Source organism: Moschus berezovskii, chromosome 14, assembly GCF_049115385.1.
Source record: "Moschus berezovskii isolate FMDL1 chromosome 14, NW_MosBer_1.0, whole genome shotgun sequence".
Taxonomy (NCBI): domain Eukaryota; kingdom Metazoa; phylum Chordata; class Mammalia; order Artiodactyla; family Moschidae; genus Moschus; species Moschus berezovskii.
This window is the reverse complement of record NC_142473.1, coordinates 11,495,283-11,522,092: the sequence shown is the minus strand read 5'-3', so window position 1 is coordinate 11,522,092 and position 26,810 is coordinate 11,495,283. Positions and strand designations below refer to the sequence as shown.

At 38.5% G+C, this 26,810-nt stretch overlaps 1 protein-coding gene across 3 annotated transcripts in view; it reads left to right on the top strand.

Annotated features, from left to right (window-relative positions):
- Nucleotides 1-26,810, top strand: part of ARHGAP42 (Rho GTPase activating protein 42) — a 348,184-nt gene that overhangs the window by 280,114 nt on the left and 41,260 nt on the right. For all 3 annotated transcript variants that reach the window (XM_088842890.1, XM_055422895.2, XM_055422896.2), the window contains 4 exons: nt 6,984-7,084; nt 9,006-9,115; nt 12,235-12,313; nt 13,641-13,680. In XM_088842890.1, the coding sequence (XP_088699016.1) occupies nt 6,984-7,084; nt 9,006-9,115; nt 12,235-12,313; nt 13,641-13,680 (330 nt within the window). The remainder of the gene's footprint in view (nt 1-6,983; nt 7,085-9,005; nt 9,116-12,234; nt 12,314-13,640; nt 13,681-26,810) is intronic.

The following is a 26,810-nucleotide window of genomic DNA, read 5'->3' as shown; positions in this document are numbered from 1 at the left end:
TTCAAACTTGTATAGCTAGGGTCCTTTAAGTGGAACCAGTGATTGAATTAACTCTCTGTTTCAAACCAGAATGCCCTAAAGCACTCTCTTACTCTTTGTGTTGAAGGAACGGTTGTTTGCATTTCCAGTGCATCATGGGCCAGGGTCTTCATAAAACACAGACTCACGTGCGTGGATTGTGCAGTAATCTCAGATTACTCTAAAAGTTGTGATATACCTATTCTCACTTTCTGTAGTTTTTCTCACATGTGTGGACTTGAAGACAACATGGAGTAGCATTGCCCTAAGTCTCCCCATCTCTGGACAATAGATCAGGGTAGTTGTCTTGAAGACATTATAGTTAAAGGGTTTGAGATGTGGAAGCTGTAGGTGTTGACTGTGAAAGTTTTGGGGGCATAATGCAAAATGATCACTAATATGCCAAGGTAGTTTATATGTGACATGATCAGATGATTGTCATTTGTTCCTTCACAGTACAGAAGCAGATAACAGTTTGATCCAGCAGTCTCAGCAAACATTTATTACTACATTGGTGATAGTGGGCTGCTGGCTCAGGGGATCTGGTTTCAGGATTTTCCCTCTCATAGCTATCTACTTGACCAGTCTACTGTTTTCAGATGTTAAAATGATAAATCTAATGTTCTGCCTTTATAGTCTATAATTAAAATATAATAAATAGGTTTTTCCAAAATTTCATGAAAAAAAGACTGATTCATTGATCATATATGCAGAGCATATGGATTTGACTCAGGACCCTAAGAAAGATTCTGCATACTGAATAGTTTTCCATATTTGAGAGCCTCAGTGTGAGGGTACATGGAGAGGAGCTTGCACTGTGCCTAGCGGAGGAATATGTGGATAGTGAGGCTTGTCAAATCTGCATCTGGTAGAGGATTTGCAATCCTGTTGCTGAAAGACTTTTTATTCATTGCAGCTCAGCAATACTTTATTTCTTGAGGTCCCCCCTCACCCCTATTGTTAACACATTTTGCTAAAATCATTGTGGGTATACAATATCATGTTCTAATCAGAAAAGCTTTGGATATCCTAGCAAAATTCTTGTATACGTAATCTTCACATATGTCCTGTTCAGCCACTTCTTGGTAACCCATCCGTTGGATGATGCCAAGGTTTGCTTACCTATTCCCCAGCTGTTGGACATTTGGATCATACTAAAAGCATAAGCGCTTTAATAATGGGTCTGGATGCATGGACAGAATGCAGTGTTTTAGGCACCTGTCAGATGTTGATAGCTTTTATTCTCAGATACCTGACTTCTTCTCTGGGTCAGTCTGAAATGACCATAAAGCCCTTTGTGGCACTGACCTTTTCTCTGAGAGTTCCTATCCCTCTAACATCTGCTTTTAGGCTACAGAACTCAGGTAAATCTTTAATTCCAATGTCTCTGTAGCCTGGGACCAAATCTGTCTGTCTCCTTATTAACCTCTGAACCCGTGCCTTCTCTCCATCTCCATAGTCTTGCGCTGGCCTCCTTACTGTTTTTTGCCTCCAGGCTTGTCAGCCTCAGTCTGTTCTCAGAGAGCTTCCAGCAGCTTCCTCTGCAGTGCTTGCTTGGTTGTGCCTCTCCTGTGATGGCCGTGGTCATGCATGGCATTCAAGGCTACCCTCTATTTGTAGCATCCTCTCTTACAACATTCTTCCTTTTCCCAGGACAGCGTCCATCTCCATTTTACTCTGTGTCAGCCTGTGCTGTTTTTATAGCTTTAGTGAGGCACACTTGGCATGCAATAAATTGCACATATTTAAAATGTACAGTTTGATCAATTTTGCCACATGTATCCACCTATGAAGCTATCACCACAGTCAACATAACACATGTATTCATCACCCTCAAAAGTGTTATTTTGCCTCACTGTAATCCCCTCACTTCTTTCATTCCCACTTACCATCCTCATTTCTTCCTTTTGCCTAGGGGTTTAAAAAGGAAAATGAATGTGATTATATGCTTTGGAATTGTTTTTCTATGAGGAAAAAGTACTGAAAGCCCCTTTCTTCTTGGAATCTTTGAGAGCATTTATATTAAGAAAATCTGACCATTTCACTAAGACACATTGATTGTGCTCTTGCTATCACTGAGTCTAAGTCTTGCGGAGAACAGAAGGGAGATGAAGGATATGGCTCCAAGATGTTTACTCAGTTGTGGGAGATACAAGACAGATAGGCTTACACAGTTAGCAACCAGTGATCAATAGTAAATATCAGAGCTGTAAACTGATTGATAAGTGGAGATGGATGCAATGGGATGGTAGCAGATAATTGCTATTTAGACACAGCACTCCACTTCATCTGAGTATGTGGTTTGTATGTTACCCACCTCCCAGGTATACAGTGAATTGCATTCTGGTAGATTCCAGTTTAAGCAGGAAGAGCATGGGGTCCAGAGTCAGATAGAACTATATTGGAATTTTATGCCACCTGTTAACTGAGGGATTCTGGGTAGGCAACTTTCTGAGCTCAGTCTCCTAATTTCTAAAAGGGGGATATTTATATCTAATCTCATAATAACATTGTAAGAATCAGAGATAATGTATACAGAATGTCTCTGTTACCAGAAGTGGTGCATAGTAATACCACTGTACTTCCAGTAGCCCTAACTATTCTGTGCAATTTGTATTTATGTCATTTAATTCTTAAAACAACTCCTGAGAAGTATCGTTCCTCTAAAAAGAACAACTCCAACGACATGCCACCTTAATGAAGAAAGCAGCACCATCTGCCGCTCTTAAGCTTTATTTTCTTTTATGTAAAATGCTCTTTATAATGTCTGACTTTAAAAGTTCCTGGATAAAATGTTGACACTTAGTAGGTATCCAGTGAATGTTAATTCCCTCCCAATCCACAGACATCATCTCAGCAACCTCAGATGATCACTGGATAAGATAATTAAACTTGTTTTGGTTTGCAACTTCAGAGCTGTAATAAATTTTATTTTCCCAGACTTTTCTTTAGGAACTTCAGAATCACTTGCCTAAGAACATCTGCCCTGGCCTGGTGCCAGGCAACTTTAAAGAAAGCAGCATGTGTGTGCAGCACATTTGAAGACCAAACGCATGGGGTTCTGAAGCTAACACAGAGGCAGGATGAAGCATCTTGGGTCTAATAGGTCATGGAGTGTTGCAGCAGCTTTATTTAAAAATTATAGCTAATATTGCTTCATAAATTGCTTCCTGAGTAGTAAAATCACTATAAGGATTTCTATCCAGCCACTTTCCACTAATCAACTGTAAGCCTTTAAGTATTTTACACCACATGTAACAGAGTTATCAACAAGTATTATTAAGTACTACAGTGTGAAATAGTCCCAAAACAGAATTGAAGTTAATTGCAGTAATCCTTTGTGATTACCAAGTATATAGCTGCACCCCGTAATTTTAAAGTCTGGAGTGGTTTAAGTATTAAAGCTACATATGACACCAAGGGCACTATTATTACAGAAAAAAATTCAAATGGCTCAAAAAACACTTTTCTCAGTTCAGTTCAGTTCAGTCGCTCAGTCGTGTCCGACTCTCCGCGACCCCATGAATCACAGCACACCAGGCCTCCCTGTCCATCACCAACTCCCGGAGTACACTCAAACTCATGTCCACAGAGTCGGTGATGCCATCCAGCCATCTCATTCTCCGTCGTCCCCTTCTCCTCCCGCCCCCAACCTTTCCCAGCATCAGAGTCTTTTCCAGTGAGTCAACTCATCGCATGAGGTGGCCAGAGTATTGCAGTTTCAGCTTTAGCATCAGTCCTTCCAATGAACACCCAGGATTGATCTTTAGAATGGACTGGTTGGATCTCCTTGCAGTATAAGGGACTCTCAAGAGTCTTCTCCAACACCACAGTATAATTCGGTTTCTTGGTTTTGAATCAGTTCAGTTCAGTTCAGTCGCTCAGTCGTGTCCGACTCTCCGCGACCCCATGAATCACAGCACGCCAGGCCTCCTGTCCATCACCAACTCCCGGAGTACACTCAAACTCATGTCCACAGAGTCGGTGATGCCATCCAGCCATCTCATTCTCCGTCGTCCCCTTCTCCTCCCGCCCCCAACCTTTCCCAGCATCAGAGTCTTTTCCAGTGAGTCAACTCGTCTCATGAGGTGGCCAAAGTATTGCAGTTTCAGCTTTAGCATCAGTCCCTCCAATGAACATCCACGATTGATCTCCTTTAGAATGGACTGGTTGGATCTCCTTGCAGTATAAGGGACTCTCAAGAGTCTTCTCCAACACCACAATTCAAAAGCATCAATTCTTCGGCGATCAGCTTTCTTCACAGTCCAACTTTCACATCCATACATGACCACGGGAAAAACCATTGCCTTGACTAGACAGACTTTTGTTGGCAAAGTAATGTCTCTGCTTTTTAATATACTATCAAGGTTGGTCATAACTTTCCTTCCAAGGACTGAATGAGGAATTCCCCAGGTCAGTAGGTGCCCAGTATGCTATTGGAGCTCAGTGGAGAAATAACTATAGAAGGAATAAAGGGATGGAGCAAAAGCAAAACCAATACCCAGCTGTGGATGTGACCAGTGATAGAAGCAAGGTCCGGTGCTGTAAAGAGCAATATTGCATAGGAACCTGGAATGTTAGGTCCATGAATCAAGGCAAATTGGAAGTGGTCAAACAGGAGATGGCAAGAGTGAACATAGACATTCTAGGAATCAGTGAACTAAAATGGACTGGAATGGGTGAATTTAACTCGGATGACCATTATATCTACTACTGTGGGCAGGAATCCCTTAGAAGAAATGGAGTAGCCATCATGGTCAACAAAAGAGTCCGAAATGCAGTACTTGGATGCAATCTTAAAAATGACAGAATGATTTCTGTTCGTTTCCAAGGCAAACCATTCAATATTACAGTAATCCAGGCCTATGCCCCGACCAGTAATGCTGAAGAAGCCGAAGTTAATCGGTTCTATGAAGACCTACAAGACCTTTTAGAACTAACACCCAAAAAAGATGTCCTTTTCATTATAGGGGACTGGAATGCAAAAGTAGGAAGTCAAGAAACACCTGGAGTAACTGGCAAATTTGGCCTTGGAGCACGGAATGAAGCAGGGCAAAGGCTAATAGAGTTTTGTCAAGAGAATGCACTGGTCATAGCAAACACCCTCTTCCAACAACACAAGAGAAGACTCTACACATGGACATCACCAGATGGTTTTGAATACATTGTTATAAAACCCAGCCAGCAATAACATTGTATATAATTGTTGCTAGAGAGATCCAAGTTTCATTCCAGATAGGACCCTGTGTGAAGAAGCTTTAGGAAACAAGCTCCACTTTCAACCTACTCAGCCCACTGGGGCACTTGGGTGCAAGATAATTGGCTTCCCTGTGGTAAAGATGAAGTCTTCTATGGAGGTCATGAAATAGTGAACTCGTGATGCATCCATTTGCCTTGATGAAGCAGCATCAACCAGTTTTTAAGGAGAACACTGGATGACAGAGTGGTATGCAGTGGGAAAGGGTTACATACCCCAGCGAGGTTATGGTTATGTAAAAAAAGAAAGTGAACATTTTACATTTATGCATGCTAAGTTGTTTAGTTGTCTTTGACTCCTTGGACTATAGCCCACCAGGCTCCTCTGTCCATGGAATTCTTAGGCAAGAATGCTGAAGTAGGTTGCCATGCCCTCCTCCAGGAGATCTTCCCAACCCAGGAGTCAAATGCACATCTCTTACAGCTCCTGCATTGGCTGGTGGGTTCTTTACCACTAGCACCATTGACCCCATGGTCTGTAAGCCCACTAGGCTCCTCTGTCCATGGTATTTTCCAGCAAGAATACTGGAGTGAGTTGCCTTTTTGTTCTCCAGGGGATCTTCCCAACCCAGGGATTGAACCCAGGTCTCCTGCATTGCAGGCGGATTCTTTGTCATCTGAGACACCAAGGAAACTCTTCATTTTAAAGAGAGATTTGAATTTAATTTTTTCAGATTAGCATTAAAAGGGAACAGATCTGTAGTCAATAAAGTCTTAGAGAAAGATGAATAATTCATTCCTTCATTCATCAAATCTTTATTGAGGAGCAACTATGTGTCTGGCCCTGTTCTATGGGTTAAGAATATGCTATTCCACAGAACATCACTTGTTCCTTCTATCATAGAGCTTTAGATTCTAGTGATGGCTGCAGACAGTAAATAGGATGAATTAGTAAAGTGTTGATCATATACGTGTTAACTGCTGAGAAGAAAGTAAAGCAAAAAAAAAAAAAAGAGAGAGAGATAAGAAATGAAATGTCATGGTGAAGATGTTGTGATATTAGCTATCTCTACAGAAAGGGCCGTATTATAAATGTGACATTTAGGAAAAAACCTGAAGGAAGTGACACTGTAAGTCATGAAGGCATCTGAAGGAAGAGTCGTCCTGTGAGTAGAAATGCCCTGGGGTAGAAATGCATTCTTCATGTTCAGAGACCAGAAGGGCCCAGTGTAACTAGCGTTGAGTGTAGGAGGCAAAAGGCATTAAGACCAATAATATTCTTCTACACAGATCATTTGGAGCCTTTGGCTTATATCTGGGGAGATGTGGGAAATGACTGGAGAGTTTTGAACAAAGGATGAAATGACCTGGCTAAATTTTGAGCAGGGTATTTCTGGCAATTTCGAAAGTAGACGACAAAGAAAGATGTAAGGAGACCTGCTATAGCACCTCAGACTGTTCCTTCTCATCCTTCCCACATCCATGGGTAAATCACTTTCACAGACGAGATAACTGAAGCTGAGAGCTAAAGTAACTCTTGAGTTTACCAAGTATGTGTCAGAGCTGCAAATTAAGCCCAGTTGTCAGGTCGCAAGACACTCTACCCTACACCACTCTTAGCTCCAGACTGGCCTTTCTCACTCAAGTAAGCATTCCTGACTTGCATGGTCTATGGAAATTCTCAGTTGTACTTCATAGTATCTAAAACTGCACAAACTTAGATGCAACTCATATATTAACAGTCTGTATTGTTTGTTTCCTTTCATTAGGACCTCTTGGTTTTACATGGATTAAACATTATTGTACATATGATAAAGGAAGTAAAACTTTTACAATGAGTGTTTCAGAAATGAAATCCGGTGGGAAAATGGTGAGTCATTTTTTTTTCTATTGTTTTTTAACTGAACTTGTTATTTAAGTAATGGAAATAAAAATCATATGCGCTTATTTTTCTAATAAATGTGTTCAGTTTTTAAAAATTGAAAAGTCACTAAAGTTTTCTCTCATTTTAAATGACCTTTATGACTTAAAAAGAACAGGCAGTACTTCTCTTTCACTTTGACCGTGAACCTTTATAAGCAGTTATATTACATGTACGGACACCTTGGTGGATGGCATCTCACATTCCTGGCAGCAGAGTCGTTTGTGGTGTTGGTTTGCCAGCAGCCCACAGAGGTTGTCAGGGGCAGGTTGAGGCTCACGGAGTCCGCCTCTTTCTTCCCGGTGGTTTCCTGTGGGAGCCCGCGTTTGTCCCTGCATGCCACAGGCCCTGCAAGCACTGAGTCCTTCTTACCGAAGTGCTGGCCAACAAAGTTTCTCAAAAGAAATCAATGAGTGCTCATTTACCCCTGAAGTCAGTCAGTCACTGAATGTCTCACATGGGTGGTGATCAGTACAAACTAAGTGTACTTCGTTTGCGGAAGTGCTGCAGGGTGCAGCTCCTTTATTGCATGTAGTTCGCAATCTTTTTGTGAGTTAAGATATGAATACGGCAGACGATGAGACCTACAAATAAGATGACTGAGCCATCATCTGAGAATCCTAGAGCTGGAAGTTATCCTAAAGATTATTGAGGCTCGTCTCCTTTTAACTGACCAGAAGTTAAAGATGGTAGAAAGTAAGTGACTCCCCAAGCTAATTTGTGGTATAGATCATGGAGTAGTAAATGTTGACCTAATTTAGGCACATATTCAAATATATCAACTGAAACTTATTGTGCTTGGGCATTCAATAGAGTCTAATAATTCAAAGTGACAGATACAAAGTAAAGGAGAACATACCAGAGAAGAAGAAATCTTAGATTGCTCCCATCACGAGAAGTTGTTAAATGCTGTAATCGCACCTTAGTTTCTACTCAGGTTTTCATAAGAAAAGCTGTTGCCCAGAAGTGAGTTCATGTGACAGTAGTGAGACAATAAACAGACCAAGCCAGAGTTCTGTTAATAAATCTATCAGATTTGCAACCAGAAACAAGAGGATTAACCAGGCATTAGGTAAATATTCTCCTTAAAATTGAATGGCTTTTCAGGTATAGAAGAGAATTATGAATTGAGCTTATGTTGGATTCTGTCCAAAGAGGTTTAGTTTCAGAAGCAGACTAGCAATTGGTTACCAGAAGAATCACATGGTATGCATGATAGTAATAGCGTTATAACAAGTATCTGTTATGTTCTGTTCAGTCGCTCAGTCGTGTCCGACTCTTTGCGACCCTGTGGACTGTAGTCTACCAGGCTTCTCTACCCATGGGATTCTCCAGGCAAGAATACTGGAGTGGGTTACCATTTCCTTCTCCAGGGGATCTTCCCGACCCAGGGATCGAACCTGGGTCTCCCGCATTAGAGGCAGACACATTAACCTCTGAGCCACCAGGGAAGCCCTAACAAGTATCTACTAGAGCTTTATTATTTTTGCAACTCTCTTGAGATTTGGAGTCAACTGTCAGCTATCATTTAATACTCCACATCTCTTTCAAATATATACACATTATAGTATAATTTAACATGATAAGTAAGTATGTTGAAGGGTTATAGGTACAGAATTCACAGAATTCTTTGAATAAAGCATATATATGTGATTAATTTATTAATAAATAGTTTGGTGTATTACAGTTGGGAAGTTAACATTAGCCAGGCATATTTGTATTAATATTTATAGAAATAGGGCATGATTATGATCTTTATACATCAACTATACTCTAAGTTATTTTAATATGGAAACTTTAGATGGTATATTTAATATATTTCAGTTCACTCTGTGATTATGTCAAAAATATGTTCCACCTCTTGTTTCAGAATGGCCTTGTTACTAGCTCACCAGAAATGTTTAAATTGAAATCTTGTATCCGACGAAAGACAGATTCAATTGATAAACGATTCTGCTTTGACATAGAAGTGGTCGAAAGGTTTGAACTTTTCACTTTGTATTTTTTAATAATCTAAATTATTTGTTTAGATTAATTTTTTTCTGTGTATAGCTATAAATATGAAACAGCATAAAGTGCTTGTTTTTAGTCTCTTTTTAAAAAGAGACACAGGTGTTTAGAACAGTCTTTGGGACTCTGGGAGAGGGTGAGGGTGGGATGATATGGGAGAATGGCATTGAAACATGTATATTATCATATGTGAAATGAATCACCAGTCCAGATTCGACGCATGATACAAGATGCTCGGGGCTGGTGCACGGGATGACCCAGAGGGAGGATAAGGGGTGGAGGGCGGTGGGAGGGGGGTTCAGGAAGGGGAACTCATGTACACTGGGGGCGGATTCATGTCAATGTATGGCAAACCAACCAATATAATATTGTAAAATAATTAGCCTCCAATAAAGAATTTAAAAAATAAAATATAATAAAAAAAGAAAAAAAAATAAAGTTTATATGGAATAAAAAAATAAAAAGCAATATATGTTTAATTCATTCTTTTATTTGTTATTCAATAAATATGGATTACATGATGCTTTCAAAAAAATAAATTAGACAGAGTGCTACTGAAGGGTAATGTCACGCAGCGAAGAGTCTGTAAAATCAGTGTAAATGACTGTCTTTAGTCAAAAGCACACTTTGTGGACTAAGGTCCCTATCCCAGTGAAGGAACCTGACAGCATTGTTCATGGCTTCTGGGTCAGCCTTTCTATATGGTTTTGAAACCTAGTGGCCTTGTGCCAAAGTATAAAAAAGACACTGCTGCACATGCCGTAAGCGTCCTTTGGCAAGTGAAATTCAGTTCCTTCCATGCACACAGCACTGTTCTGGGCATTCTTAGTCACAGGATATTGGGAGAGACATAAAGGTTGTGCAGCCAAGCTCCTCATCTAATGGAATTGTTTAGCTGTACTCATTTATCGTTTCAAGCAGAGTAGAAACAAAGTAAGGAAAAGTATGTTTCTTGATCTCTGTTGTATTCCATAATCTGTTCTTCCCCTGTATTACCACCATGCTTCTGAATACTCTAGCTTTGCGTGTGAATGTATACCACATATATATAACACTCTGAGATACTGTACATACTGTTATATACCATAGCTTACATATGCTATAGATTATAATTATTTAGTAGGACATGGCCCCATTCTTATGCTTCTTTAAAACGGTGTTAGCTGTTTTGGCCCTGTATTCTTATACTTTGTAGATCTGCTGAGCAAGTTTCCTTTTCTCTCCAAAAATTGCTTCGGGATTTTTGACTGGAGTTCTATTAAGTTATTAGTTAAACAATGGTGAATTGAACTCTCCCTAAGATTTTATATATCTTTTTTCTTCCCCCATTTTGTTTTTGGATGTCTTCTTTTCATTGAAATTTTGAATAGGATTCTTTCATTAGTAGAAACTCATTTTTGTTTTATGGTTGAAACTGCTGTGGAAAAACTAGTAATTTTTTTATATATCAATCTGTGTCCATTGGGTTTAATAATTTTGTGATTGGAACTTCTTGATTTTCTGTGTAGATGAATACTAACTTATTAGTGACTTTTCTTTTTTCAATGCTTTCTAGATTTATAACCTTGGAGCACACTGTTAAACCCTGTGCTTCAGTTGTTTCATCTGTAAAACAAGGCTGATCACTGCACACATCAAAGGGCTGTCTTGAGGAATAAATAGGATAATGAAGGAGACATAACAGTGCCTGGCACACAACAAACAGCCTGCAAGTACTGTTGTTATCACTGCTGTGTTCAGTTCAGTTCAGTCGCTCAGTCGTGTCTGACTCTCCATGACCCCATGAATCACAGCACGCCAAGGCCTCCCTGTCCATCACCAACTCCCGGAGTTCACTCAAACTCATGTCCACAGAGTCGGTGATGCCATCCAGCCATCTCATTCTCCGTCGTCCCCTTCTCCTCCCGCCCCCAACCTTTCCCAGCATCAGAGTCTTTTCCAGTGAGTCAACTCATCGCATGAGGTGGCCAAAGTATTGCAGTTTCAGCTTTAGCAGAAACTGCTGTTTTAAGCTGGCTTAAATTATCCAAGATAAAGTTACTTTGATATTTATAATCAGTTTCTCCATTTCTTATCAGTATAATGGCCCATTTTCCTGTACCCATGAAGATATACCCCTTTGTCACAGTTTTAGCTCATTCTAGGCCTGTAACTACACAATACTTAAATGAGACTTTCTTCTTGTTTACCTTGTCGCAGAGCCCTCTCAGTTTCTGTTTATCCTGTGACCAGCTTGCACAGTTCATTAGGTTAATTTCACTTTTTTTCCTGGATTTTCTTTTTCTCTCATATTGATTTCATCTCTCCCTTTTCTTGCTCTTTCTTGAAGCACATCCTCAAGTAGCTATTTCAGAATGGGTGCATGGGAGAGAGTTGTTTTTTAAAGTGTTAATGGTAATACTGTGATCATTGTATAAACACTTTGGTCTTATTGTCTTCTGTAAAATTAACTAGTTATGGTATAAGGCTTCTCATATTGCTATATGAAAGTGAAGTGGCTCAGTCATGTCCAACTCTTAGCGACCCCAGGGACTATAGCCTACCACCCTCTTCTGTCCATGGGATTTTCCAGGCAAGCATACTGGAGTGGGTTGCCATTTCCTTCTCCAGAGCATCTTCCTGACCCAGGGATTGAACCCAGGTCTCCCACATTGTAGGCAGACGCTTTACCATCTGAGCCACCAGGGAAGTCCATATTGCTATATAGTCATTGTACTTATTTTTAATGACTAGATTATAATACCCTGGGTCATATTCTTAATTATTCACATCTTATGGAATTTTTAGGTGGTTTTGAACTTTGATGAATGTAGCTCTGTCATCCTTTTCAGTCATTTTAAGGGAAGTAGTTTGAGACTAGCCTCCTTTGGACAGTCTTATACCTAAAACACTTAGGATTTCTTTTTAATTTTTTAATTTCTTTTTTCTTTTCTCTCCTATCTATATTCTTTTCTCTCTTTTCATTTTTTTCTCTTTCCTGCTTTTTCTTCAAATTTTACTTTTATAGTTAACTAAGAATTTAAATAAATAGCATATGTTTAAAGGCATAAATAAGTGAATTGAATATATATAATACTTGTTTTTAATAGGCATGGGATCATCACATTGCAAGCCTTTTCAGAAGCTAATCGAAAACTCTGGCTTGAAGCCATGGATGGGAAGGAACCGGTAGGAATATGACACATTCTCTAATTTTGATTTTATTGTTCTAATAATTGCAAAATACATCTTAAAAAAGTATATGCCTATATATAGTATATTTGAAAATATTAAAATAGCAAATCAGGAGTGGAGACTTACTGTTTTCTAGTGTTGTGGCACTGGCATAACAACTTTTTTGAATTTGTTTTTCAAGGAGACTTCTAGGACTAATTTAAAACCCTAAAATTACTTTTAAAAAATAATTTTATTTGTCTGCATTGATTGGATTGCTTTGTTTTGCTAATAGTTCTTGAGTGTCTACTCTTTGCAAGGCCAGTGTGAGGTTTTATGATCAGCTTGATGAACAAATTTCAGGGTAACCTAGACCACAGGTTAGAAGTCTCCTTTGATAAAACTGTTTGTAACTTGACATTTCCCTCAATCCAGATCCCCATTTTTCTAAGAGATGTTTTGATGTTGACATAAATTTACTTGAAATGATCAGGGAGGCTTATATAAAAAAGGGAATACGCCACTGATGACATCTGTGAAACACACAGCTCTGAGTGCTTAGAGGGATGAGCACACAGAGCCAGTAAAAGACACCAGCCTATCCCTTGAAAACTGTCTTTTAAATGGCAAAGAACTTGAGAAAAGTACCTGTGCAACAGCAGAGCTACACAAAGTATGGACCCTAGACTTTGAGTCTCTCCTACAAACTATTACCAGGCTACACTGAGTACAGAGATTGTGATTAAGGATCTGGAAAATTTTGTAGCAATTAGAAGTCATTTTACATCTGTTGAATTTAATAATAAAAAAATGTAGACTGTCTATTCTTGATTGTTTATTACATTTACATTTTTTTTAATTTACAAAATTATCAGTCAATGACAGATTAAAAATTAAAAACAAAGCAACTTGTCTCTTTCCTGCTAATAGTTGAGAGACAAGCCCTGACCTAGAGGAAATTTAGAAGACAGTGTGATAGCTTAACAAGCACAAATTAGGGTACATGCTGAGAAAAAACACCAAGTAGGTAATTTGAGGAGGAAACAATCAGGTGCATCCATCCTGAGGTACTTCCTGAAGGAGGGAAATTGTGCATCGTGTTGGAGAATAGAATGAGATGCTTAGATCAGAGGGAAAGAGGTAATCCTTTGCCCGGGGCAGGACAGCAAGTGAAGAAGAGGAGTGGAAGGCAAGACTGGAGGAGGGCATTGTGCACACAGTAGTGGTAAGACCTTGAAATCAAGACACTCCCTTTGTCTGTCACTGAACCAGTATCACCCTGGTCATTGTCTGTTGTGGCTCATTAACTGCAGATGACTGGCTGACTTTTTTTGTTTTTTAGATTTATACCCTGCCTGCGATTATTAGCAAGAAAGAAGAAAGTAAGTTGTTTTAATAATTATTTGAAATGTTATCATGTAGATTTTTTTTTTGTTGTTGTTGAAGTAAATGGCAGTCCACTCCAGTATTCTTGCCTGGGGGATCCCATTGGATAGCCTGGCGGGATACAGTCCATGGGGTTGCAAAGAGTCAGACGTGACTGAGCGACTAAACCACAACAACAAAAATAACAAATTAGTTTCAGCTGTACAACAAAATAATTAATTTCTGTATAAACTGTAAAGTAATTACTGCAATAAGTCTAGTACCATCTGTCACCATAAAGTTATCCCCCTTCATCTATTTCACCCACCCTCCAACCGCGTTTCCTCTGATAACCATGAATCTGAGTTTGGTTTCTTTCTTCTTTATTTTTTATATTCCAGATATAAGTGAAGTCATATGGTATTTGTCCTTTTCCGAATTATTTCACTTAACAAAATGCCTTTGAATTCCCTCCATATTATTGCAAATGGCAAATAAAAAATTTCCTTTTTTATAGCCAAGAAGTAGTCCATTTTGAGTATATACCTTATCTTATTTATATCTTATTCTCCCATCAGTGTTAATTTAGATTGTGTCCATATCTTAGCTATTGTAAATAATGCCACAATGAATAGAGAGATGGATATATCTTTTCGAATTAGTATTTTTCATTTTCTTTGGATAAATACCCAGAAGTGGTATAGCTGGAGCATATCGTATTTTGTTCTTAAACCTTGGGGTACCTTTGTACTATTTTCCATAGTTGCTGCTCCAGTATACATTCCCACCAATAGTGTACAAAGTTTCCCTTCTCTCCACATTCTCTGTAAAACTTCTTTTTTTTTGCCTTTGGAGAATAGCTGTCCTAGCAAGTATGAGTGATATCTCATTTTGATTGCATTTCTTTGATGATTAGTGGTGTTAAATGTCTTTTCATATGCCTATTGATAATCTATGTGTGTTTTGAATAAAATATATAAATCCTCTGCCCACTTTTAAACAAATTGGTTTTTACTATTCAATTGTTTGAGTTCTTTATATATTTTTTGATATTTACCCCTTATCATGTATATGATTTGCAAATATTTTCCCCTCATTTAGTAGGTCACCAATGCATTTTGTTGATGATTTCCTTTGCTGTACAGAAGCTATTCAGTTTCATATAGGCCCGCTTGTTTATTTTTGCTTTTGTTGCCTTTGCTTTTGAGGTCAGATCAAAAAAATTCCGTGTCAACACTGATACTGGGGAGCTTATTGCCTACATTTTCTTCTAGAATTTTTATGAATTCAGGTCTTATGTTTAAGTTGTAATCCACGTCAATTTGATTTTTGTGTGTGGTAGTATATTCATTTCTTTGCAAGTGTCTGTCCACTTTTCCAAGCACCATTTATTGAAGAGGCTGCCTTTTCTCATTTTATATTCTTGACTCCTTTATCATAAATTATTTATCCATGAATATGTGGGCTTATTTCTAGACCCTTTACTCTCTTCCACTGATTGATGTGTCTGTATTTATGCCAGTACCATACTCTTTTGACTACTGTAACTTTGTAGTTTACTTTTAAATCAAGGAGTTTGATACCTCCAAGCTTTATTTATTTATTTACTCATTTGGGGGGTTGTTTTTCTGGTGATTCTTTTGTCTGAAATCTGCCTTATCAGATTCTTTCATGGTTCCATAAAATTATTGAATTATTAGTTCTAATTCTGTGGTAAATGCCTTTGGTAGTTTGATAGGGATTGCACTGAATCTGTAAATTGCCTTGGTTAATATGATCATTTTAATGATATTACTTTTTCCAGGTTATCAGTGTGGTATACCTTTCCAATTGTGTCATCTTTAATTTCTTTCATCAATGTCTTAGAGTTTTCAGTGTATGTCTTTCACCTCCTTTAAACAATTTATTCCAGGGTGTTTCTTCTTTATGCAGTTGTAAATGTGATTGTTTTCTTAATTTCTTTTCCTGATATTTTGTAATTAGTTATAGGAACACAGCAGATTTCTGTATATTGATTTTGTATGATGAAACTACTGAATTCATTTGTTAGTTCTAAGAGGTGGGTATTTTGGTATTTTTTTGGTGGAATTTATAGTTTGTTTTTTTCTGTATAGTATCATGTCATCTGCAAATACTGACATTTTTTCATCTTCCTTTCCAGTTGGAATTCCTGTTATTTCTTTTTTTGCCTAACTGCTGTGGCTAGGACTTCCAATATTATGTTGAATAAAAATAGTTAGAGTGAGCATTCTTCAATATAGTTCCTAATCTTGAATACCTTTCAGCTTTTCACCAATGAGTATATTATCTGTGGGCTTGTCATATATAGCCTTTATTATGTCAAAATATGTACCCTCTCTGCCCACTTTGTTGAGAGTGTTTATCATAATTAGATGCTAAATTTTGTGAAATGCTTTCTCTGCATCTGTGGAGACAGTCATACATTTTTTATGATTCATTTTGTAAGTATGAGTATCATGTTTATTGATTTGCAGAGATTGAACAAGCTTTGCATCCTTGGAACAAGTCTCACTTGATGATCATGATCATCCTTTTCTTTTTTTTTCTTTTATTTTATTTTCCTTTTTATTTTAATTTCATATATGGTTGAATTCAGTTTGACTTCCCAGGTGGCACTAGTGTTAAAGAACCTGCCTGCCAATGCAGGAGACACTAGAGAGGAGGGTTCAAAACCTGGGCCAGGAAGATCCCCTGGAGGAGAGCATGGCAGTGCACTCCAGTATTTTTACCTGGAGAATCCTATGGTCAGAGGAGCCTTGTGGGCTACAGTCCATAGGGTCTCAAAGAGTTGGGCATAACTAGCACACAGTTGTGAAGCAACCAAGCACGCAGCATACACGAATTCAGTTTGCTAATATTTTGTTGAATATTAGCATCTATTTTTATTGGAGATGTTGGCCTGTAATTTTCCTTTTTTATGTGTCCTTGTCTGTTTTTGATATCAGGATAATGCTGGCTTTATAAAATGAGTTTGGAAATGTTCTGTCTTCTTCACTTTTTGGATTAGTTTGAGGATAGATATTCAGTCTTTGAATGTTTGATAAAATTCACAAGTGAAACAGTCTGATGCTGTACTTCTGTTGGGATTTTTTTTTTTGCAATCTCTTTACTAATAATCTGTCTGTTCAGATATTTTATTTCTTTATATTTCAGTCTTAGAAGGTTATATGTTTCTAGGAATTTATCCATTTGATCTAAGTTATCCATTTCCTGTGCCCCAACCAGTATGAAGACCTACAAGAACTTCCAGAACTAACACCCAGAAAAGATGGATTTTTCAATATAGGGGACTGGAATTCAAAAGTGAGAAGACAAGAGATACCTGGAGTAAGAGGCAAATTTGGCCTTGGAGTACAGAATGAAGCAGGGCAAAGGCTAGCAGAGTTTTGCCAAGAGAATGCACTGGTCATAGAAAACACCCTCTTCCAACAACACAAGAGAATACTTTACAAATGGAAACCACCAGATGGTCAATACTGAAATCAGACTGATTATATTCTTTGCAGCCAAAGATGTAGAAGCTCTACACAGTTAGCAAAAACAAGACCAGGAGCCTACGGTGGCTCAGATCATGAGCTCCTTACTGAAAACTGTGATTCAAATGAAAAAAGTAGGGGAAACCACTAGACCATTCAGGCATGACCTAAACCAAATGTCTTACATTACACAGTGGAAGTGGCAAATACATTCAAGGGATTAGATCTGATAGACAGAGTGCTTGAAGAACAATGGAAGGAGGTTTGTGACATTGTACAGAGGCTGTGATCAGGACCATCCCCAAGGAAAAGAAATGCAAAAAGGCAAAATGGTTGTCTGAGGAGTCCTTACAAATAGCTGAGAAAAGAAGAGAAGCTAAAGGCAAATGAGAAAAGGAAGGATATACCCATTTGAATACAGAGTCCCAAATAATAGCAAGGAGAGATAAGAAAGCTTTCCTCAGTGATCAGTGCAAAGAAATAGAGGAAACCAATAGAATGGGAAAGACTAGAGATCTCTTCAAGAAAATTAGAAATACCAAGGGAACATTTCAGGCAAAGATGGGCTCAGTAAAGGACAGAAACAGTATGGACCTCACAGAACCAGAAGATATTAAGAGGAGGTGACAAGAATACACAGAAGAGCTACACAAAAAAGATCTTCATGACCCACATAACCGTGATGGTTTGATCACTCACCTAGAGCCAGACATCCTGGAATGTGAAGCCAAGTGGGCCTTAGGAAGCATCACTATGAACAGAGCTAGTGGACGTGATAGAATTCCAGTTGAGCTGTTTCAAATCCTAAATGATGATGCTGTGAAAGTGCTACACTCAATATGCCAGCAAATTTGGAAAACTCAGCAGTAATCTCAGGACTGGAAAAGGTCAGTTTTCATTCCAATCCCAAAGAAAGGCAATGCCAAAGAATGTTCAAACTACTGCACAGCTGCACTCATCTCACACACTAGCAAAGTAATGCTCAAAATTCTGCAAGCCAGGTTTCAACAGTACATGAATTGTGAACTTCCAGATGTTCAAGCTGGATTTCTAAATCCAGAGGCAGAGGAACCAGAGATCAAATTGCCAACATCCGCTGGATCATTGAAAAAGCAAGAGAATTCCAGAAAAACATCTACTTCTGCTTTGTTGACTATGCCAGAGCCTTTAACTGTGTGGATCACAACAAACTGGAAAATTCTTAAAGAGATGGGAATACCAGACCACCTGACCTGCCTCCTGAGAAACCTGTATGCAGGTCAGGAAGCAACAGTTAGAACTGGACATGGAACAACAGACTGGTTCCAAATTGGGAAAGGAGTACGTCAAGGCTTTACATTGTCACCCTGCTTATTTAACTTATATGCAGAGTACATCATGTGAAATGCCAGCCTGGATGAATCACAAGCTAGAGTCATGACTGCCATTAGAAATATCAATAATCTCAGATACGCAGATGATACCACCCTTATGGCAGCAAGTGAAGAGGAACTAAAGAGCCTCCTAATGAAAGTGAAAGAGGAAAGTGAAAAATTTGCCTTAAACTCAGCATTCAGAAAACTGAGATCATGGCATCTGGTCCCACCACTTAATGGCAAATAGATGGGTAAATAGTGGAAACACTGAAACACTAATTTTGGGGGCTCCAAAATCACTGCAGGTGGTGACTGCAGCCGTGAAATTAAAAGACGCTCCTTGGAAGAAAAGCTATGACTAACCTAGACAGCATATTAAAAAGCAGAGACGTTATGTTTCCGACAAAGGTGCATCTAGTCAAAGCTATGGTTTTTCCAGTAGTCATATATGGATGTGAGAGTTGGACCATAAAGAAAGCTGAGCACCAAAGAATTGATGCTTTTGAACTGTGGTGTTGGAGAAGACTCTTGAGAGTCCCTTGGACACCAAGGAGATCCAACCAGTCCATCCTAAAGGAAATCAGTCCTGGGTGTTCATTGGAAGGACTGATGCTGAAGCTGAAACTCCAGTACTTTGGCCACCTGATGGGCAGAGCTGACTCGCTGGAAAAGACCCTGATGCTGGGAAAGATTGATGGCAGGAGGAGAAGGGGACGACAGAGGATGAGATGGTTGGATGGCATCACTGACTCGATGGACTTGAGTTTGAGCAAGCTCTGAGAGTTGGTGATGGACAGAGAGGCCTGAAGTACTGCAGTCTGTGGGTTCTCAAAGAGTCAGACACGCCTGAGCAACTGAACTGAACTGATCCAATTTGTTGTCATATAATTGTTCTTAGGAGTCCCCCAGGATTCTTTATATTTCTTTAGTATCACTGCAATTGCTCCTCTTTCATTTCTCACTTTGTTTGAGCCTTCTCTCTTTTATTGGTTAGTGTAATTAGAAGTTTGTCATCTTTGTTTATCTTTTCAATGAACTAGCTCTTGATTTTCATCTTATTATTGTTTTAGCTTCTGTTTTATTCATTTCCACATTAATCTTTATGAATTTCTTCCTCCTCTTACCTTTGGACTTTTTCTAGTTAGATTGTTTGAGATTTGTCTTTTTTCTTTAGGTAGGCCTGACTTCCCTCTGAAAAGTCTTTTCCAAGACTTAGTTGGTGGTCCAGTAGTTAAGAATCCACCTTCTAATGCAGGGGGTCCAGATTTGATCCCTGGTGGGGGTGCGAAGATCCCATATGCTGCAGGGCAGCTAAGCCCACTCACCATGACTGCTGAGCCCCTGTAGTCTAGAACCTGTGAGCCACAACTGAAGATGACCACTCACCACAATGAAGACCCAGGGCAGCCAAAAGTAACAGTTTAAAAAAGAATGCTTTTGCCTTGTCTCATGGATTTTGAAATGTTGTATTTCTGTTTTCATTGTTAAGATGATTTTTTATTTCCCCTCGGATTTCTTCATTGACATTGGTTGCTCAGTAGTGTGTTACCTAATCTCCACATATTTGTGATTTTTTTCGGTTTTCTCTTAGTTCCAGTTTCAGACCATTGTGGTTGTAAAAACTGTTTGACATGATTTCAGTCTGCTTAAATTTATTGAAATTTGTCTTGTTGCTTAAAGTGTAATACCTCCTGGAGAATGTTCCATGTGTACTTGACAACAATGTATATTCTGATGCTTTTGGATAGAATATTCTATACATTATCTGTAAGTATAGCTGATCTAATATGTTAAGGCCAATGTTTTCTTAATAATTTTCTGTCTGAATGATCTGTCCATTCATGAAATCAGGGTGTTAGCGTTGCGTGCTATCATTGTATTCCTGTTATTTTTCTCCCCTTAGGTCAGTTAATATCTACTTCCTATATTAAGGTGGTCTTGTATTAGTTAATATATACTCAAAAATATTATGACCTCTTGTTGGATTGACTCCTTTATCCTTATATAATTCCCTTCTTTGTCTCTTATTACAATCTGTGTTCTAACTTCTATTTTGTCTAATGTAAAAATAGCTACACCAGCTTTTATTTTGCTTCTGTTTGAAAGAAATATCTTTTTTCATCTCTTCACTTTCAATCTGTTTGTACCCTCAGATCTAAATTGAGTCTCTTGTAGGCACTATATGATTGTGTCTTGTTTAAAATATGTTTAGCCTCTCTGGCTTTTGATCAGAAAGTTTTGTCCATTTAAATATAAAGTAGTTATTAACAAGTGTGTATTAATACTTCCTGTCATTTTGTGACTTGTTTTCTAGTTGTTTTTATAATTTCTCTCAGTTCCTTCTCTGGTTCTCTTTCCTATGATTTGATGACTTTTTTTCACATTATGTGTATATATTCTCTTTAGTGCATGTACAATAGGGTTTTGGTTTGTGGTTTCTATGGAATTCATATATAAAAACCATATATGTATGTATGTGTGTATAGTAATCTATTCTAAGCTGAGAGGAAATTAAGTTTTGACACATTCTAAACATTAAAAACATTTTTAGTTCTCCCACCCTCATTTTATATTTTTGATGTTATTTTTGTTTCCCTTAATTATTGTAGTTATTGTTAATTTTACTTGTTTTTGTCTTTTAACCTTCATTCTAAGTTTATAAATGGTTAATTCACTGACTTTATGTTTGCCTCTTCTCATGAGATTTTGATTTTCTTATGTTTTCTTGTTACTATTTAATGCCTTTCTTTGTCATCTTGAAGTTCCTTTAACATTTCTTGTAAGGCAGATTTAGTGTTGATGTTGTTTAGCCTTTACTTCTGTAGAAAACTATTTCTCCTTCAGTTCTGAACAGTAACCTTGCCTGTGAAGTATTTTTGGTTGAATGGTTTTTCTTTTCAATACTTTAAATATATTATGCCATGCCCTGTGGCTTGTAAATTTTTTGCTAAGGGATCAGCTGATAATCTTATGACTTTTCCTTTGTATATAACAAGTTATTTTTTCTTCTTGCTTTTGTGATTCTCTCCTTGTCTTAACGTTTGACACTTAGTTTTAATGTGCCTTCGTGTAGATCTCTTTGGGTTCATCTTATTTGGAATGCTCCATGCTTCCTCAACCTCACTGTCTGTTCTTACCCCTAGTTAGGGATGTTTTTATCCATTGTTTCTTCAACTGAATATTCTGCCTCTTTCTCTCTCTCTTCTCTTTCTGGGACCCCTACAAGGAGAATGTTTTTCTTGATATTGTACCATACGTCTCTTGAATACCTTTTTTTCTTCTGATCTGTTACGATGAATTCTACTTTCCTCTCTTCCAGGTTGCTGATCCTTTCTGCTGCTTCATTCAGTCTGCTACTGAAACCCTCTAGTATATTTTTCATTTCAGTTAGAGTATTCTTGAGGTCCATGATTTGTTTTTGGTATTTACTTATATTTTCTATCTTTTTCTGAAAGTTCTCATTGTATTCATCTGTTCTTCCAAGAGATTAGTGAGCGTGTTTATGTTCATTAAACTATCAGGTACATTGCCTCCCTTTCAGTGAGGGATTTTTTTTTCTGAATTTTTGTCTTTTGTTTGTTACACATTCCTCTCTTTTCTCGTTTTGCTTGTCTCTCTGTGTTTGTTTCTACGAATTAGGCAAAGCAGTTACTTCTGGTCTTGTTGGAGTGACTTGTAGGAGATGAACCTTCTTTTTCAGCCCTGCCCTAGCTCAACTCTGGAGCATTTGTAATTATCTAAGTAGTCTAATTTTATTCTTGATAGGTCACTATCAGTGTTCCACAGAGAGGTATCTAAATCACCACTTAGCTTTAGACTGTTTGGAATGTAGACCTTTGGGAATCAGCTTTTAAAAAAATGTCTGTGTGTGTGTATATGTATGTATATACAGTTTTATGTGACCACTGTTATAACCCCTGCTAGCTTCAAGTGGTTCTGAGGTGTCCCCTTGGTGACAGTTGCCAAAATCAGAGCTCCAAATGAATGTATAAGCTTCTCTCTGGCAGATACAGATGAGCTGTCACAAGACCAAGGAACAGTGTGAAGATGGCACCCCAGTCTGTGTTCTCTGCTCTGGAAGCTCCTCTGTAGCTTCTAGATATGTGATAAACTTGAAGCCTTCCTCTCACTTGAGCTCTGGGACAAGTAATTAGAACTTTTTTCACAGGAAGTCCAGGGATATGTTTCAGTCTACTGTCTGAGGGTGATGGTTCACTACCATGAACTGTCTCTTCAATTGTTTCAGACCCATAAGGCCAAGAAATCCAGTCATCCCTGGATCATGGCCAGGTGGTCATGGTGTGTCTCCTGTATGGAGCGAACATTCCTGACAGCTCAGTGGGCCACAGCAGAGCCTAGCGTGGGATTGCTGACTGCACCAGTGCTACAGGAGTGCACGGTAGCCCACTGGCTACAGTGAGGCCCCAGGAACGCAGGGGGCAGGGTGAGATCACAGGCTGCCGCAGGACCACAGGGGCAAGTGGGTAAGCCCCCTGGCTTCAGTGGGACCAGGGAGTGCGGAGGCAAGGCAAGTCCCAAGGCTCTACTAGCAGTGTGATAGGAGAGCCCAAAAATATCAGCTCCTCTGTCTCAGGAGGCTCTCAGACCTCTGCACTCCGGCAGAGCCTTCAGTCTTAACTAATGGATCTCCTTCATGTATGGTCTAGGAGCTTTCCACACTGTTGGGTTTGTGCTGAGTCCTGGTGTGAATTACTCTGCATGAGGGAACTTTTCAGTCCCTTCAGCCTTTTACATCTTCTGAACATCTGCCCTGTTGGTTTTCAAAGCCAAAAGTATTGGGAGCTCATCTCTCCAGTGCAGGTTGTCAGGTTTGGGGTGCCTGATACGGGGCAGAAACCTCCAGCTCCTCCGGGAGAAGTTCCACATGTGTGAGGTTTCTTGTGCCTCTGGGTTGCTGTGCCAGAAATGAGATTTTGGGTGAGACCTCTCCTCTGACTCTCCTACCCATCTTGATGTTGTTCTTTAATCCTTTGTTGAGGAACATTTTAGCCAGTTTTGGGGTCTTTTTCAGAGGAAATTGATCCATTGTATAGTTGCAGATTTTGTGTGCCTGTGGGAGGAGGTAGAATCAGCATCTTCCCAAGTCAACGTCTTGATTCAACCTCCATCACATAGTTACTTTTATCACAGAGGTATTATATAATATTAGGAGTTAACTTTGGAAAATCATAGTAATACACCTTTGATCTGATGATATTCAGCAAATTTGAAATTTTCATTCAAAGAAATGTCTCACGTTAAAACCACTAACTACTGGACTTTATAGTAACCTATTTAATTGTTTATTTAGTACTTATTACTTAGAAGTATGCTGCTGCTGCTAAGTCACTTCAGTCGTGTCCGACTCTGTGTGACCCCATAGACGGAAGCCCACCAGGCTCCCCCGTCCCTGGGATTCTCCAGGCAAGAACACTGGAGTGGGTTGCCATTTCCTTCTCCAATGTGTGGAAGTGGAAAGTGAAAAGTGAAAGTGAAGTCGCTCAGTCGTGTCTGACCCTTAGCGACCCCACGGACTGCAGCCTACCAGGCTCCTCCATCCATGGGATTTTCTAGGCAATAGTACTGGAGTGGCTTGCCATTGCCTTCTCCGACTTAGAAGTATATACCCTACTTTATCCCAGAAAGAGATTTGAGGTGATTAATATTTAGTTTGATTTTCTTTAAATGGCAATAGAAGGCTTCTTTTATTTTCTCTGCTGCAGTTTATAAGATTGAATACATGAACACTGCTAATTTTAGGAAACTGTGCACAAGATTGTGAGGTTTAAGGACATGGTCAAAACACCTGGGATATATAGGAAAACATTGTTTCGTTACTGAATCCTTAGTATCAAACCATTCTGAATGAACACATTTTATGTATTTTCCATCATACTCTGAATCCTTTTTAATCATTTGCCACTTTAAGCCTTGGTTTGTTTAGAGTATTTTCATATGTAATTTATAATAGTCAAATTTTGGGGCATTTAAAATCAAGTTTTATATATTTCTAAGGCTGTGATTCATGGGGTCGCAAAGAGTCGGACACAACTGAGCGACTGAACTGAACTGAAGGTTGTAGGTATATCCTTTACAGCACTTTCAAATTATATTTGACTTAATTGACTTTCTCTCATAATGTCTAAATTTATTTTTAAAACAGCCTCAATAACCCTGACTTTTACATTGCTTTAAAATATGTTAGAATGAAAGAAATCAGAGAGGACACTAATAGATGGAGAAATATACCGTGTTCATGGATTGGAAGAATAAATATTGTGAAAATGAATATATTACCCAAAGTAATTTATAGGTTCAATGCAATCCCTATCAAGCTACCAATGGTATTTTTCACAGAGCTAGAACAAATAATTTCACAATTTGTATGGAAATACAAAAAAACTCAAATAGCCAAAGCAATCTTGAGAAAGAAGAATGGAAGTGGGGGAATCAACCTGCCGGACTTCAGGCTCTACTACAAAGCTACTGTCGTCAAGACAGTATGGTACTGGCACAAAGAAAGAAATATAGATCAATGGAACAAAACAGAAAGCCCAGAGATAAATCCATGCACCTATAGACATATTATCTTTGACAAAGGAGGCAAGATATTCAATGGAGAAAAGACAATCTCTTTAACAAGTGGTGCTGGGAAAACTGATCAACCACTTGTAAAAGAATGAAACTAAAACACTCCCTAACACCATACACAAAAATAAACTCAAAATGGATTAAATATCTAAATGTAAGACCAGAAACTATAAAACTCCTAGAGGAGAACATAGGCAAAACACTCTCCGACATAAATCACAGCAGGATCCTCCATGACCCACCTCCCAGAATATTGCAAATAAAAACAAAAATAAACAAACGGGACCTAATTAAAATTAAAAGCTTCTGCACAGCAAAGGAAACTATAAGCAAGGTGAAAAGACAGCCTTCAGAATGGGAGAAAATAATAGCAAATGAAGCAACTGACAAAGAATTAATCTCAAAAATATACAAGCAACTCCTGCAGCTCAATTCCAGAAAAATAAATGACCCAATCAAAAAATGGGCCAAAGAACTAAACAGACATTTCTCCAAAGAAGACATACAGATGGCTAACAAACACATGAAAAGATACTCAACATCACTCATAATCAGAGAAATGCAAATCAAAACCACAGTGAGGTACAATTTCACACCAGTCAGAATGACTGCTATCCAAAAGTCTACAAGCAATAAATGCTGGAGAGGGTGTGGAGAAAAGGGAACCCTCTTACACTGTTGGTGGGAATGCAAACTAGTACAACCACTATGGAGAACAATGTGGAGATTCCTTAAAAAAACTGGAAATAGAACTGCCATACAGCCCAGCAATCGACACTCCTGGGCATACACACTGAGGAAACCAGAATTGAAAGAGACTCACGTACTCCAATGTTCATCGCAGCACTGATTATAATAGCCAGGACATGGAAGCAACCTAGATGTCCATCTGCAGACGAATGGATAAGAAAGCAGTGGTACATATACACAATGAAGTATTACTCAGCAATTAAAAAGAATACATTTGAATCAGTTCTAATGAGGTGGATGAAACTGGAGCCTATTATACAAAGTGAAGTAAGCCAGGGGAAAAGAACACCAATACAGTATACTAATGCATATATATGGAATTTAGAAAGATGGTAGCGATAACCCTGTATAGGAGACGGCAAAAAAGACACCGATGTATAGAACAATCTTTTGGACTCTGTGGGAGAGGACGAGGGTGGGATGATTTGGGAGAATGGCATTGAAACATGTATATTATCATATGTGAAACAATCTCCAGTCCAGGTTCCATGCATGATACAGGATGCTCGGAGCTTGTTTACTGGGATGAACCAGAGGGATGGGATGGGGAGGGAGGAGGAAGGGGGGTTCTTTTAAAAAAAGAAATTAAAAAAAAATAAAATATGTTAGAAGGGAGTATAGATTAAAAACTCGGAAAGCACTCTTTTGAAAGTCCTAAATATTGAGTATATGTAAAGCCTGTCATTTTATCTGAATGAAGTGCTTCCTAGTGATTAATTTCAAAAATTATCAAAAGAAAATACATAATTTAAAATACCTTTAATGTTAAAGATTTTAAAAGTATTCCCGGTTTTTATTCTTGTGTTTCTTTCTTTATTGCCAATCATAGTGATTAGTATATCTTTCATTGCCCACTTTAATCACAAAAACATTAACCAGCCATTAAGAGGTTTATAAGTACTGAATGTTCATTCTAAACAATTACCTAAAAAGTGATCTGTTGTGTAATTTGCA